Source organism: Chenopodium quinoa, unplaced genomic scaffold, assembly GCF_001683475.1.
Source record: "Chenopodium quinoa cultivar QQ74 unplaced genomic scaffold, ASM168347v1, whole genome shotgun sequence".
NCBI classification, from domain to species: domain Eukaryota; kingdom Viridiplantae; phylum Streptophyta; class Magnoliopsida; order Caryophyllales; family Amaranthaceae; genus Chenopodium; species Chenopodium quinoa.
Genome location: NW_018744026.1, coordinates 4,284,516 through 4,301,225, shown reverse-complemented (window position 1 = coordinate 4,301,225; position 16,710 = coordinate 4,284,516). Strand labels below are relative to the sequence as shown.

The 16,710-nt window shown below is 38.1% G+C and overlaps 1 protein-coding gene across 1 annotated transcript; it reads left to right on the top strand.

Moving 5' to 3' along the window:
* Positions 1-1,305: 1,305 nt before the first annotated feature.
* On the top strand, positions 1,306-10,148 carry LOC110690297 (thiosulfate/3-mercaptopyruvate sulfurtransferase 1, mitochondrial-like). Its single transcript, XM_021867120.1, has 12 exons — positions 1,306-1,556; positions 3,150-3,344; positions 3,615-3,674; positions 3,846-3,908; positions 4,751-4,875; positions 5,007-5,169; positions 5,514-5,573; positions 6,744-6,802; positions 7,870-7,951; positions 8,118-8,181; positions 9,514-9,581; positions 9,781-10,148. The coding sequence occupies exons 1-12, from the start codon at positions 1,452-1,454 to the stop codon at positions 9,877-9,879; spliced, it is 1,143 nt and encodes a 380-aa protein (XP_021722812.1). The 5' UTR covers positions 1,306-1,451; the 3' UTR covers positions 9,880-10,148.
* Positions 10,149-16,710: the final 6,562 nt, after the last annotated feature.

Sequence of the window (16,710 nt, the reverse complement as noted above, 5' to 3'; positions counted from 1 at the left end):
GACAATACCTTGGAGTTTTGCTTCTCTAAGGCGACCATCCTCTGGAGCAGGATCTCGGTTTGATTTGGCTGCGGGTTATCCTGATCAGTCCTTGGAGTTCGGAGGTTTCCTTGCCCATTGTTCCTGATCGGAGGGTCAATATTCATCTCCCCGTCGTTGGACTCGGTGTCGGTGTTGTGCGGCGACTCGATGACATCCAATGACGGCATCCTTGGGATCAGACCTAATTGCCTCGGCCGGCGACAACGATAGCTCTGAGCTTACTCTAACTGTTGACGAAGATTGGTTGCATCGGACTTCGACGCTTCCTTTTCCTTGGTGAGACACTCGTTAGATTCCCTAGCTGCTTCAAGATCGGCTTGAGCTTTTTCATAGGCTTCTTTTAGCTGTTCTGGGGTCATTTCGTTGGGAGACATGTTGGAAGGTGGATAGGGATTTTATCTAGTTGTAGCCCCACGGTGGGCGCCAAATTGTTCATGCTAATTTATGTTAAGTGGGACTGAGCATCAAAATCTAGGCTACGGATCAACTAAATAAAATCAAAGATGAAATAGAACGAAAGCAATTAAATGAGACGAGGGATTGGTGACGTGAATAACCCAATGAAGGTAAAAACCGCGGGTAGAATGAGGATCTATTAAACTTTCATTATGAAGAAAAATATCAAGAATGGCAGTTTACAAGGTAGGTTTTTAGTAAGAGTATTGCTAAGCTTCATGTGTCCTTTGTTCGTCGATGTTTTCCCATTTATATAGATGATTGCTAGGTTAGATTCTAGCCGTTGCAAGGAGATAGGGTTGTTCCCATGATTTTCGGTCTGCAGTTGCATAAAATATTTTTTCTGTTTTGATTCTTAACGAGGGATAGGCTGAGCTTGGACTCTATTTATGTCTATCTTTTCCAGGAAAATAAGAGGCCGTTTCTTGACTTCGTCTTCCGTCTTTGCTAAAGATGCTTCGTCACATCCCTGCCTTCGTCAAGAGGAGTCTTCGACGTTGACTTTACTTGACTATTGTTGACTTTATACTTACAAATTTTTACCCATAACAGTGCTCAAGTAGGATGGCTTGATATTCCCTACAATAACAAATTTTAACACATAAATATATATATAAAAAATTATTTTAAAAAATTCAAGCAAACCGTGCATTGTCACGGGTTTTATGTAGTAATAATCTAGAGGTGAGATTATTAAGAGCGGACCTATCAAAGGTGGGGATTATTAGAATCAATTTTTGTATTTTTAAATACTCGGTATATTATTTAGAATAATTATTTATATGATACGATATTAGTTGTCTATAATTGAACCTAACAAATCGTTAAACGTTAATCAATTAGATTTCACCCCCTCTCGAGTTTCGACTCTCGCTGCTCCGTCAAAGTGTTATCAATCTGCCGCTACTTCTTTATGCTCTCTCAATACTTGTTGCACCACTACATTCATATTCATGGCGTCTGCCCTCTTCTCCAAAATTGTCTTTAACACTCGTCATCTTCATTCTTCTTCCCTCTCTCTTTTCCTTAAACCTCAATATTCACCTCAATTCTTCCATGTAAGCTTCTACTTTTCTTTATTTAATATGCCGATTTTTTTTTTTGTTCGGTTTTCAATAATTATTGATTTGTCACTTTCAATTCCGTTTTCTTGGTGTTTAAGATGAATTTCATATTCAATTGGGTAGATTTTTTTTGGTGCTTAATTTCTATGAATTTCATATTCAATTGGGTAGTTTTTTTTTTTTTTTTTTTTTTTATGTGCTTAAATTCTATTGATGTGGATTTAAATCCTTTAAACTTATAAAGAATTTTTTTTTTGACAAAAACTAATAAAGAATCTAAATATCACAATTCGAACCAATATCCGAGCTTGATAGGAAATTCGAACAATTTGAAGAACAACGAACCGGATATGACTTGTAATTCGACCACTCGTGGAACGAATTCAAGACTACTCAAATTACTTAGACTACTCCTAGAACTAAGTGTTTTGATGAACAGGACTTAGACTACTCCTATAACTAAGTATTTTGATGAACAAGACTTAGACCACTCCTAGAACTAAGTATTGAACGTTCTAATAATCAAAACAACTCCTTGAATTAAAAACTAGCAAAAGATTTGTGAAAATTTTAAGGTGCAGGCGGCTATACCTTGCTTGGTACAGCCAAAAAATGCAAAAAGAACATGTAACTATTTTGTAAAGAGCATACAACATATAGTTGTTTTGTAACGAATATCCAATTTTATATATTTTTTTCATATCTAAAGAACATCTGCAGTATTAATAAAGAACATGATAATATTATGTAATAAACTTTATCTATATATAACCACCCTATTTTGAAGACAAAATTTAATAAACATTTCACATTAAGCAATGATCATTATGTTGCAAATAAAGTACATTACACTGACTCATCAATGAACATAAACATATGTTCTTTTTATTTATTTTTTTGGTGCAAGTATGTTCTTTTCACTCTAGATATATGTTCATTACATTTTAATAGTATGTTATTTTTATTTTTACTTTAGGCATATGTTCATTACATTTTAATAGTATGTTCTTTTCACTATAACTATATGTTCATTACTTTTATATATCATGTTCTTTCCTACAAAACGACTATACGTTGCACCGTACAGACGCCTGTAGGAACTTGTATTGAATTTTCCGGTTGTGTGTGGAAGAAAGGCCACTACCAACCTCTATTTTATAGGCTACAATAAAGCATAGACCTTGGGCTCCAAGCATAAACCTTGGGCTCCAAGCATTAACCTATTAGAAGTAGGAAACTTCGCTTAGCTTGGTCTCCAAGTAAGAAACTAATTAAGAAAAACCCTTTCGAGTGAAAGGTAAAAACTTAGAAGCAAAACTCTAGAAAAACTATTCTTTGATAATCAAATAAGTGACCCATCCTTTTTTCCCTTCAAGTTCGAACCCTACTGGATGCAAAATCAATGTAATTGGCTCTTCAAAAGAATTACCCTCTTGATTCACATCATCAATGAATTTTATATTCAATTGGGTAGAATTTTGGTGGGCTATGCTCGGAACTCGTTGATTCGAATGCTAAATTTTGGATTTTGTATTTAAGTTTATCATCAATGAATGTAGCTTGATTAATAATTTGCATAATTTGTAGACAAGGGCTTTTGGTCTAAGGTCCAACGGGCTACTAGGTTGCTATAATTCAGTACCGCGAACTCGTTGGTTTTCGTGTGTAGTATCATCGATGAACTCTGGAGCAAAATCTTATTCTACACAGGCCATGTCTACAAGTGAACCTGTGGTTTCAGTTGAATGGCTTCATGCTAATCTCAGGCAACCTGACATAAAGGTACTTGCTTTAGATTTTATGTACTTAGCTTCAGGGGCGAAGCTAGGAATTCAAACCCTTATGTTGAAAATTCTATATAACTTAGAGTAAACAATCTTCATTGATTAGAGATTTGACATAATATATGACATATTTAGCCGATACTGATTGTTATGGTACAGCTACTACTTATCTTAATAATGGTATAAAAAAGATACAAAGTTATTTGAATTGTTAGTTTAACTTGCATTTTGTAAATTACAGTATATATTGCCCCCTTTTCATTTTTAGGTGGTGGATGCATCTTGGTACATGCCCGATGAGCAAAGGAACCCAATTCAGGAGTATCAGGTTGATTTTATATTAATTGTAAAATTATTATCTTGCTAAGTTTTATATATGTTGTCGTTAGTATATTGCCTACTTTATCAAGGTACATAACTCCTTAAGGTATTGTCTAGGTACATAACTCCTTAACGTATTGTCTATGTTCTCAAGTGAACCAATTTCTCTTATGCACAGGTTGCACATATTCCTGGTGCCCTTTTCTTTGATGTGGATGGCATTGCAGATCAAACTACACATGTAAGTTCTTATTTTACTAGTTAAAATTTATCTCAGTATCTGCTAGCTGGCTTTGGTTACATAGCAGGCTGAATTGTTGGAAAAAAACATGTATAATGTTTGTCTTGTTAATATGGCCTATGACCGACAGAAGATTATGGAAACAAAATTAATCAAGTAAATAATCTTTGTATGGTTAAACCTTTGGCATATAGCTAGTGTTTTAGGCTTCCTTTCCTATTGCCAAATTTTCTATGATAGAGGATATTTTTTTAATATTCCTTGGATAATTGAAAACTGAGATTGTAACTATGCTCTAGTTGCTGCTGCTTTTAGCTGGAATGCCTTGCTTCGCTCTACTGCTAGTGGAGACAACAACTAATAAGATTGACAACAGGAGAAGACCTTAGCTTTATGACTTTTCTGTTCATTTCCGAATTTTCTTATGACAAGTCCTAGCATTAGTATGAGTTCGTTGTTCTTTTAGTCTTTTTAACGGTACTTGAATCTTAAGTCGCGGTCATGTCTTGCCCTCCTCTAGTTTAGTGATCGCTTTCGTGTTTTCCCCAAAACCTGTACTGTGCCTATGAACTCATCTTAAGCTAAGGAAAAAGACTGAGCAACTGGCTACTCCGGTTAAGCACAACATGTACACAGGCGCAAAAGCTGAGGGGCTGTTTTATTTGGAATTATGCAAAGCATGAGGAAAACGGCCTTGAGATGGCCGTCTCTTTTCCCCCTACCGGTGGGGAATCCGCTTCCGGGTCGTCGCTCCCTATAAATTATGGCTAAATTGAGGTTGTAAAGTTGTGTTTGAAATGAGAAACTCTTGAATTTTGATTATGTTTTTTGTATTGTTTCAGCTACCACACATGTTGCCTGCTGAAGAAGCTTTTGCCGCTGCTGTTTCAGCCCTTGGCATAGAGAATAAAGATGGAGTTGTAGTCTACGATGGAAAGGGCATATTTAGTGCAGCTCGTGTTTGGTGGTGAGGACTGGAGTTTGTGTGGGAAATCCTTTTTTTTTTTTTTTTTTTTTTAAAAAAAATATTTATTTATTTATTTTGGGATTTACCCCTTAGTTATGGAAATAATGAATTATGTTTACTTGAATTTAAAGGATGTTCAGAGTATTTGGGCATGAAAGAATTTGGGTCTTGGATGGAGGTCTGCCCAGATGGCGTGCTTTAGGATATGATGTTGAATCCAGTGCTTCTGGTAATGCTATCTTAAAAGCTAGTGCTGCCAGTGAGGCCATTGAAAAAGCATATCATGGACAACAGGTACTTGTTATTTGCTTTTAATTAGTTCCCACCTACTCCATAATCCCAGTTATTGATACAGTTCCATAAAGATAATGTAAGGAGGAATTAGACAACCAGAAAAGGGTTTTCTAACTATGAGTAATGCACTTCAGACAGAATGATACTCAACAAAATAAATCTTTGATTCTGTGGCATATTGTATTATGTAAACTAAGTGTTTGAAGGTCACTGCATGTTTCAATCGGTCCATCCATTTTTGCTATAAAATGTTTCTCTCTAATCTCTTTCTCTTTTATGCTTTAATATATTGCTTTTTAAGAACCTTCAATGAATATTAAACCTCATTGCATTTGCTTTCCCAGGTTGGGCCAATCACCTTTCAGACCAACTATCAGCCTCATCTTGTGTGGACACTTGACCAGGTGATCTCACTAGCATACAAATGTTTTTGCTAATTTTCTTTGGTGATAGGTCTGTAGAATTCTGCAGTGCTGGATTTCTTTTGTGCAGATGGTTGTAAGTCTTGTAACGTAGAGTTGTTACGGACTTACAGATGTATTCTGTGGGGTATGGTTGTGAAAGAAGAAGCTGCTTAGGCAAAAATGCAGTTATGGCAAGAATTGCAGATTATATGGTTTGAGTAGAATAGTCTTATATTTAATGGTGTTGCTGTCCCATGTGCTGTATTGTGGGGTAAGATAAAATTGTTGGCTCTCTTATGGGCAGAGGTGGTAGGGGCTTTCTCAAATTATTTAATAGATATATAAACTTTAAAGGAATTGGGAAAACATGAAGCACTGTTTGTATGTTGATCCATGAAATCTATTTTTTATAAATAATCTATTAAAAATAGTTCAAATAAGTTTATAATTCACCCTTGCTGAAAAGTTTTTATGGACTTAATCAGTTTCTTAAAGAAGACGGTTCATTTAATCCTTAATTAAAGAGAGAGGGGAAAAATTATGCAAGTAACCTATGTTGCTTCCGTAGTTTCGCATACCATGTATTACTGTGTTAAGCACTGAGAAGTCATTCCATCTAAAAGAAAGTGACTTCATCGTTGTAACATCATTATGACAGATTGAAGTGATGTTTTTGAACTTTAGATGTTGTATATTGAACCCCTTCCTGTTTCTCATCCACTGTAGAAGTCCTACACTCCCCTAGCATGCTATCTATTCCCATGATGTAGGAAGGCATCACTATTCTCAGCGCATCTTGATTCTTGTATATAATTGGAAAAGAGGAAATAAAAAGTACTAGGCAATGTACTACATCGTCTACATATGTTGTGGCTACAGAGTAATAAGTAAGAACTCCTGAAATCTATCTTATGTCACCAGATAAATTGGATAGTAGTGAACCCCTCCTAGACAGTAAAAGAAGACTATCATAATGTGTGCTGGTTTGGTTAGTAACATTCCTTATCTATCATGCTTATAATGCTATAAAGACAATGCAACCTTGAACTAGCAAAATACAAGGTTTTATAACAAGCTCTGTCATTGAATTAAGTCTTGTGTTATATTGGGTACCATTTGTTTCTTGTTCATTTTTTATTTCATTTGATTGCTGATAGTTTCTTTTCTCAGGTGAGAAATAATATTGAGGAAAAGACATATCAGCTTATCGATGCTCGATCAAAGGCGAGGTATTGTATATTTGTCAATAATTTTTATATTTTTTATTGGCTCATATGATTGGAAGTTTGTTGTGAATAACTCTTTTGTTTGATATCAACTTGCACCCTTAAAATTTGAAGTATGTAATGGTCATTTAAAACATAAGTCTGTATTGTTCTTTAAAATATTGCCATGGTGAAAAAAAAAAAAAAAAAACAATTGGAAGTAATTTTGATCCTCTTTACTAATAAACAAACAATAAGTCAACAACCATGATGCACAATTTCTGCCAGGAGCAGGGTTCAAAATGTCGCCATGAAAACATAATGAATATCCAAGTTAAAATCTTCAGTGATTGCTGGTTAACTGAAGCAATGAAGCTTTAACATGTATGCAACAACAATCAACAAGCCTCAAAGTGTCTGCCATTAGTTATGTAATCTAATGTTCCTTGAAAGTTGGGATGCATAGTGGGGTCACACTTGTCTCATTGTTGTTGGCCCGTCACTTGTTCTTTCTTTCTTGTGGCAATAGTTAATGAAACAGCACCTTTGACCACAGACCTGCTAGAGCTCTAGCTACCACCTTTTGGTATGCGTCTCTTTCTTGTTCCTTTTTTTTTAAAAAAAAAATTCCGTACAAATATTGGGGCTCTTTATTTGTGTACCTTTCAATTTTAATCATGCACCGGGAGATAACTTCTTGTGAAAAAACAGGGTTTTATAAAAAGAACATCTCATCTTTATTCAAACACCTACAGTTCAAAATAATTTGCAAGAAAATATAAAAAGTATAACATGCAGGTATAGCTAAACAACATTCACTTGGAGAATGATGCCCAAGTATGCCCTGGGTAACACAATATTATAATTGAAAAAATTTGAGAGAAAATGATTAGGGATTTGGTATATGCTGTGATGTTTTCTGGTAGGGTTACATAACTATGTTCTGAATATTCAATTCAGCTAGTTAACTAATTAAACATTTTACATTATTTACTTTATATTGACATCCTGATAGGAAGTGATGTCCTTAATTAAACAAGAAATCCTTCTTTCCGAGCATAGAGTTGATAATAATATTTATGTCTCTCCAGGTTTGACGGAACTGTTCCTGAGCCACGAAAGGGAATCAGAAGCGGTCATGTGCCAGGAAGCAACTGTGTTCCTTTTCCCAAGGTGCAAATTTGTATATACAAGTAATTTGTAAAAAATAAAAGTATTGGTTGTATTTACCATTGCTACAGTTGAATAAAGAAGATCATCCATTTGGCTAACAAGAGCATCATGTCTATCAAATGTTCTGTATGGTTGATAATAAAGTAAGCTTCTTGATGTTCTGCAGATGTTAGATTCATCAGGAACTCTATTATCTGGTGATCAGCTGAAGGAAAATTTTGAACAAGAAGGTTGTGATTATCTTGTCTTTCTCAGTCTATATCTAAATCTTGTGACAAAAGCTTTTCTTGATGCCATAAATCTCCTAATATTGCTTTGAGATACTATGTTTTGGGCTTTCAGTAACCTTTTGGTACAAGAATAACCTCAATTGTATACTCCGTTATTCATTTGAATAGGTTATCTTTATTAGTGTGGTTCTCAGGATGACTCAGCACTATCCTTTGCCCAAAAAGTCAAAATCTTGTTATTAACTTATGCAGGTGTTGTTGCATGACAGTGTTGTGTGTGTGTAATCTGTGTATGTGCGTGCCTGTACGTGTGCGTGCGTGCCTGTACGTGTGCGTGCGTGCGTGTGTGTTATGTAATGATAGGATACACTTTGATCTTTCAAGACATAGCCTACGCATGCACCAAGTGTGGTGATCTTTTTTAATCTTATATCGTCTTTTCGGCATACACAATTTTCTTATTAGGCAGAACCTCATGGTTCAGAGTTTAGATGTATGGGGAGTGGTTTAGTAAATGAAATTCTGTTTGGAACAGTATTATTGTCCCCTCATTTGTGAAGAGGAGCATCATCTAATTTCTGGTTTACTCTCTAGATGCCATCTTGGTTGTCAAAATGCAGATTTGTTACTTAGGGATGAGCTAATTAATGAGTAGTAGAATCGTGTGGCTCTTTCCTTTGACCCTTGAGGCCTTTTTGTCCATATATTCTGTTGATCTGGCTATCATTTTTCCATTGCATAGTGACAAGAGCTGTCAAGAATCAAAATGTAATTGACCTTTAGGTTGAGATGTTTTTAAAAAATAAATAATTGAAACCTTGCAATTGCATTATCTCTTATGCACTCGCTGTTCTTAAAGATCTTATTTTATCTGCATTAGGTGAGATTTTGGTGCTGTCTAAAATAGTAAAATTGCATTTGCTTTTGGATTTGTAAATGGATAGGTTGCTCTTTTGATCTGTATTCTAATATTTGTTGTCTATTCTGTTTATCTTTTTGGTGGAATTTTTTGTTTATGCTCTGAAAAATTTGCAAGCTTTGCTCTTCTATCTGTTAGAATTTTAAATTTTAAGGCTTGGTCTTGTGTCATGCTGTTACTTTCTTGACCTTTTTTGTGTCCCTGATTCCTTTCTGAATCTACATGTTCATTTAAAGTCATGCTTTTGGTCACACTATCCATTATGCATGTATATGGCCAGAAATTACATAGTTTGCCTAGGTTGTGGGTAGTTATGTTGAACAAGAACTTCTTTGTCAAAATCAATTCGTGCAGCCTTACCTACCTGTAATTTTGTCATGGTTTTAATCTTTTATCTATTCTTACATGTACAGGGATTTCTTTGGATCAGCCCATTGTGACATCTTGTGGTACAGGCGTAACTGCCTGTGTTCTTGCATTGGTGATTTCTCTTTCCCTTCGATGCATATATCATAATGATGCAAGAGAATAGTTGTGGACTTGTGGCTTGTCCGGCTATTTCTTTGAGTAGCATCATTTTTCTGTAAAATATAGTAGACAAATTCGGTCTAAAACAGCGAAGATGTGGTAATAAATTCAGAAATGCAGTGCTGGCTAACAACTGCACCTTTCTTTTTCAGGGTTTGCATCGACTTGGGAAAACTGATGTAGCTGTTTATGATGGCTCGTGGACGGAGTGGGGTGGGAATTCTGACACCCCTGTTGAGGCAGCGGCTTGAGTGTTTGGATAACTCTCAGAAGTGTATTTGAAGACTTGATCAATAGTCTAATTGATGAACTTTCCACCCATTTCCCCTTGGTTCGTAGTACAGAATTACTTTTTGTAACCTAAAAGACATAATGCATACTTTAAGTTTGGTTAGTCTTGAGAGTTGGGTTATTATTTAAAAATCTTTTCAACAATCTGATTGATAAGAACTTTTTTTTTGGGTTGAGGCAAGAAGGCTTGTTTTTATATATTTATATTGAATTGAAATCATTTTTAATATTTCCCCAATACAATTACTAATTTTTAACGAATTGAAATTATTTTTTGAAGGTAAAGAGAAGAGATCTAATGATTGAAAATAACCGGAATATGACTTATAACCTGAATATGACTAGCATGACGGGTTGAATATTGATGGGTCAGAATATTAATATGATCCTACAATTTTTATTATCCTTTGATGTAATTCTACATTTAGTAAAACGTTGACATCAAACACGATCTTTATATTAAATAGATTTTTTTTTACTTTTATTTATTTATTTACTGTCATATGCTCATACGAAGTATGTTATAAGTATTCAACTATGGATTCTCGCCTATTATTATCACAATTTTTCACAAGGGTTGATTCTTCCCCTTTTTTCTTCCCTTGTTGGAGGGTTTTTGTTTATGGTCATGTTTGGTAGTAAGCTTATTGGGGGTATATTAGCTTTATTTGACTAATTTTAGCTGATTGACTAGTCAAACAAGCTAATACAAGTGTTTCGTAGTAAGCTTATTGAAAGAGCTAATTCCACTAAATAAGCTCTTTTTGAAAAAGTTCATTTTAGGAGTTTTTTCAATTAGCATATTCATTAATTATTGTGAAATGACACTTATAACCTCATTTAATTTAAAATCCTATCTAAACTACCTACCCCACAATTAGCTTATTGGTCATTTCACATACTCAATCACCTTTAAGCTATCAGCTATTTACCAAACACTTTTATATAATCAGTTAATACAATAAGTTAGTCAAATCAGTTAATAAAATCAGCTAGTCAAAATCAGCTAGCTCAATCAACTTCAGCTTTCTCCCAAACAAGGCCTATATATTCTCCCTCCGTCTCTTTATTTTTGCTCCATTGTCATTTTTTGGGTCAAACTTTGACCGTATATTACTGTTACCCTACTACCTCCGGTTCTTGTTACCTGCAACTTTGGGAGGTATTGTGAACTTCTAGGCAAACTTTTTAAGGAAGGTTCATGAATTGTATGGGTGTGTAATTAGGAGAGATAAATTGAAGGGAATTGTTGTGGTCCGCTAATGACTTTAAGGAACCACTTGTACTTTTTTTTTTTAGTGGGAAGTTCTTGATTTTGGTATTTATACCCCGCCAAGTGGATCAATGAGAGGGTGACACATGTCGCTCTAAGAGGTGTCCAAATGGACTCCCCAGATGATGACATGTGTCACTCATATATGCTCCCTGGGAATGACGGCCTTCAAGGCCCAAATCCCAAGGTGAGCCGCAAAATGGCGCTGCTCTAATTCCTAGGTCATCAAATCCTAGGACAGGGCACATTTTTCTAGGACCCTATAAATAGGGAGATTCCCCCACTAATTGGGAAGCTTTACAAACTTGAACTTTACGTCTTAATCATTAGGAAATTTATTGCTCTTGAAAACAGAGAACACCTGATCTCGGAATCCGAGAAGATACTTATTTTCCGCACGTTTTTCTACAAATCCGTACTAACTTAATCTTTGGAGGCGGACCTCCGACAATTCGGAGCTCCGTATGTTTTGCAGGTGCAGGCGCCCTTGTCGGATCCATTCTTCGAGTCGTAACTCTCCCGAGGGACATAAAAATACCCGAAATATTTGGCGCCGTCTGTGGGGAGAGTACCTCAAAGATGGCTTCAGAAGATCTACCTGTACCGCCTCTAGAGAACAACGGTCTTTGGAAAATGTAGAGGTCCAAACGGACCATGACTCTGGTGACAATGGAGACATCGAAACCTATGTGGCCAACGATGGGTCCTTCATCTCTAAGCGCATCCGTCATAAATACAAGCGGAAGCGCAATGCTGACCAGGCAGGTACAAGCAGGCCCCCTAGACAGACGAGCAAGCTCTCAAGGCAGCCGGCTGACCCATCCCAGGCGATGGGATCAACCCCAGTCACCCGAGATGAGCTCATGAAATCAAAGACTTAATCACCAAGCGGCGGCTGCTCCTAGGAAGGAACAGTCGGCCAAAAACCAGCCCAGGCAGGAAAGCACAAGTCGGTCAGGGACCGTTAGCTGACTCCTCATCCTGCTTCAAAGGAGAAGGCTCGACCCCAAATCGACCTCTCGAGACTCCATTTCCTTGAAACGGAAACATGAAAGGCCATCCGGCATGTAAAACCATATAGTAGGAAAAAGACATTCTCTGATGCTCGACTGTACATTGAGAAAAAGAACCAGCAGCTGCCAGAGTCAGCATCCACGTCGACTTATCATGATAGCTTTAAGAATACCTCGGTGAGGAATTCCGAATCTGTGCATGGGACCCTGTCAAGCGGCCCACTCGTCAAGTCGGGATCCTATGTAATCAACTCGGTGCAATATATGGCCCAACCATTATATAGGCCGACTGCTTTGCCTTACATTCAACATACCTTCTTAGAAGGACAGGCGACATATAATTACCAGCCTATGGAATGGAAGCTTCGGCTACAAAACCTTGGGGAACAACCCTCTGCGTTCTCCAGGGAAGTAGCGGAGGCCGAATAGCCGGCCAAGGTTAAAAATGTGTTTGTTGGGACCTATGATGGTACCGCTAACCCAGAAGACCACCATTTGGCATACACCCACCTCATGTACTTCCAAGGGTTGGATGATGCTGCATGGTGTCGTTGCTTTCCAGCTAACCTGAAGGGCATAACTCAACAGTGGTTCGACAATCTTTTGGCTGGTTGTATCAATAGCTTCAAGACACTTGCGTTCTTGTTTTCTTCCAACTTCTCTATGAACATCCCCTTAAAAGAAAACAAGCCTTGATCTAGGCAATGTGCAGCAGGGGGATAGAGAAGGGCTGCACTCCTACGTCAGGTGGTTCAATCTGGTGGGAATCCAGATCTAAGGACTGTCTGAGGAGGTGGCTTATACATACTTTTTCATAGGTCTGAAGGACGGATCGACCTTCAAGTTCGAACTCGTCCACAAGAAAATCTTCACCCTCCAAGGAGCCTTGATGGAGGCGGTAACCTATATACAAGCGACTGAACTCTGCTCCTCAAATAAGCAGTCGGACTCCAAAAAGTCTGATAGGTAGAAGGAGAGTCGTCCTGCTTAGATGCCACTAAAACCAGAAGAGAGAAAAAAGAAAAAAGAGATCTGGGCGGTTGATAACTCCGATCAGTCGGCCTAGAAGAAGAAAAAAGAGTGGAAACCGTACGTTCCAAGGTACAAGTTCAACAAGGACAGCTACTCCATCCTCATAGAGATAAAGGCTCAGTTGACTCTAGAAAAGTCGAGTCCAATGAAAGGTTCTGCTGAAAATTGGAACAAAAACAAGCACTGCCATGACCATGAGGATGTCGGCCATGACAACAACGTCTGCTTTGGCCTCAAGCGGACGCTTAATCGTCTGGCCGACAAAGGGGTGCTGAAATCCTATATGAAGTCTAAAGTGACTTCCAAGGCGAATCCGGGGTAGTCTAGCAAAAAGACTCCCCAGCCTACTGGTAGTTCCGAAACCGATAAGGAGGAGGTCTACACAATATCAGGCGGATTCGCCGGTGGTGGCCCGACCATGCGCACCAAGGACCATCTTAGAAAGATGGTCCACTCTGTTGAAGAGGGACAGGCGGCTAGCACATTCGCCTTCCCTGAAGTCATCATCACCGAAAAAGGCAGAGGCAAAGTCTGTCGACCGCATGCTAATGACCATGTGGTAATAGAATGTATAGTGGTAAATCAAAAGGTTGGCCGCATATTGATTGACATAGGAATCTCCTTAGACATCATCAGTCGCAAATGTCTATCCAACCTCAAATACAGGTTGGATAGCATGATGGATGTCTTCCATTACCTTGTTGGGTTTGGGGGAGGAGTTTTGCACACAGTTGGACGGATAGATCTGCCTGTTTGCCTGGGAAAGAAAGGAAGCGGTCGGCACATGACCATCGAATTTTTGGTGGTCAAAGAGCTGACCGCCTACAATCTCATTCTTGGCCGACCAATTCTTAACGAGTGCAAGGCCTCATCATCCCTTCCCTCATGATGGTCAAGTCTGAGAGCAATAATGGAACTGTTGGCTCCTTAAACGGGGACCATAAGACGACTCGAGAGTGTTACCTCTCTGACGTCAAGCCCGCGACAGCTGCACCCGGTCAGGGAAAAGAGCCAATAGACCTTGATTAAATCAAGGATGACCATCCAACTCAACCAGCCGCCAAGAAAAGAAAAACTGATCAGCTGGTGGTGGTCAAGAAAGAAAAGCAATAGCAATCACTGACCGGGGAACGGTCAGATGATCTTCGTCCCTAGCCAATTGGAGAGCACATTGATATTCCCCTGGACGATAGTCGTCCAGAGCGAAATGTTAAGGTGGGGGATGGCTGCTTTTGCTAAGTTTAGTGCAAGATTGCACCATCTGCTGAAAGAATTCAAAGACATCTTTGCCTTTGAAGTGGAGGAGATGCCGGGCATCAGCTTGGATCTTGCTGTCCACAACCTCGTCGTGGACCCTAAACAAAAGCCTATTCGACAAAAGAAAAGAAACCATGGCGAGAAAAGAAGCAGCAGCCGCCGAAGTAAAACAGCTGTTAGACGCCAGGTTCATTTGGCCCTGTAACTTCCCTGATTGGGTTGCGAATGTTGTGCTGGTAAAGAAGCCGAATAGTACATGGCGCATGTGCGTTGAATATATTAACTTAAACAGAGCATGTCCGAAGGATAGTTATCCACTCTCAAATATCAAAAATCTGGTCGACTCTACAGCCGAACATGCCCTGATGATTTTTATTGATGCCTACTCAGGCTTCTACCAGATTCCTCTGTGGAAAAAAGATCAAGAAAAGATGACATTCGTTACTGATTAGGGGTTATTCTGTTATACTTCGTGTTGAGTGTCATTTATGGCACTCTTAGGCTAGGTTTTCTTTATATTTTTATACTCATTTTAGTCCTTTATGTCGTGTTTTTATATAATAATGCTTGTTTTGAGTGTTTGTGTGTAAGTTTAGAGAAATGCATACTTTTAATAGTTTTCTTGTCATTTTATTCATTTCTCGACTATTTCTCTCGCTTCTTTGTTTCTTTGACTTGTTTTGTAGGTGCGTTGAGTTTCCTGAGGATTGATCACCAAGGAGGAAGCTCGAGCGCATTCAAGGAGGTTTATGGAGCTAAGGTTTGAGAATCCAAATATGGAATTCAAGCTAGCTCCGCAAGCACAAGGACCTTGGAAGCAATGCATTGGCTTGAAGTGTTCAAGAGCTTGGAAGATAAAGGAGATGCCCTTCTCACGAGCATTGCCTCGAGTGCACCAATGATAGGGATGCTCGGGAGTGCGGAGAATGGTCGAGCAAGCAAAGGAGGCAAGGCCACGAGCACCAAGCAGGGGTATGCGCGCGTTACATGTGGTGTGTGCGTGCAGACCCAGCTGTGTGCACGCGCGGCTTTGGTGGTGCGCACGCACCATGTGCCCCGACCCCCTTCGCTCGATTTTCTATTTATAGCTTTTGACTTTCTTTTTTGTAGGATGACGACTTATTTTGTACTTGATGCTTATTTTCCAGAAATAGTAAAGAGGGAAAGTAGAGAGAGATGGTTAAGATTACTTGATTGTATTTGAATTTGATATTTGATTTCAACTTGATCTTGGAATTTCTTCTTCAATTTAATGAAAACCTGTGAGATTTTTTTCCTTTGAATTTACTTTTATTGCAATTTCCTTTAATTCCTGAATTTTTGATTTGAATTTCATTCTTTGCTTCTTGATTAAACTTGAAATGAATACGATTGTGATTGGATTTGTTTTGTTTCTCAATTTCACCATGATTAATGAGTTGATTAGTTGCTAGGGAGAAGGGGAAGCATGCTTAATTGATGATTTTTGCTAGTTGATGATCCTTAATTGATTGAATTGTTGAAATCCAATTGGTTGACATAGTTGTTCATGTGATTAATTAGACTAGGAGTGATCAATCTATAAGATTAGTCTAGATTTCATTGCAATTTTCAATGACATGAACCCTTTGATTTGAGAATTCATCCGCCAATGATCACTTTGATAAAGAGGCGACAATTTAGTGGGGCCAAGCATGAAATCCCACTAAATCATCTCAAGGAGTTCGAAAATATTGTAATACTATCAAGGTGATAGGAATTTCCCAAGAATTCATCAGCCTCAAGATCTTTCCCTTTTCCCTCATAGGGCGTGCCTTGGAATGGCTAGACAAGGAGGTCAAGCCGAATTCTCTAAGGACATGGGACGAAGTGACCAAGGAATTTCTATCCCAATTCTATCCAAAAAAGAAAACGGCGGAGGCTAGAGCTTTGATTCATGGTTTCAAACAAAATCCAAGTGAGAGCCTCTATGAAGCATGGGAGAGATACAAAGAGTATCAAAGAGAATGTCCTCACCACGGAATTCCTACTTACTAAATTATTCAAATATTCTTTGGAGGCCTTATCCTCAAGGGAAGTCATGTTTAGATGGAGGAGCCGGAGGTCCATCATGAATAAAATGGAAGAGGAAGTGGTATACATAATTGAAGACGTAGTGATATACTATAGAGATTAGCAATATGGAGAGAGAGAGAGAGAGAGAGAGAGAGAGAGAGAGAGAGAGAGAGAGAGAGAGA

What these genes read in the sequence shown, in the direction of transcription:
- LOC110690297 (XM_021867120.1), top strand. Translation starts at nt 1,452, where the DNA reads ATGGCGTCTGCCCTCTTCTCCAAAATTGTCTTTAACACTCGTCATCTT. An exon ending in TTGTGTGGACACTTGACCAG is followed by an intron (nt 5,574 to 6,743) that starts GTGATCTCACTA and finishes TTCTTTTCTCAG; the next exon opens with GTGAGAAATAATATTGAGGA. An exon ending in ACTGTGTTCCTTTTCCCAAG is followed by an intron (nt 7,952 to 8,117) that starts GTGCAAATTTGT and finishes GATGTTCTGCAG; the next exon opens with ATGTTAGATTCATCAGGAAC.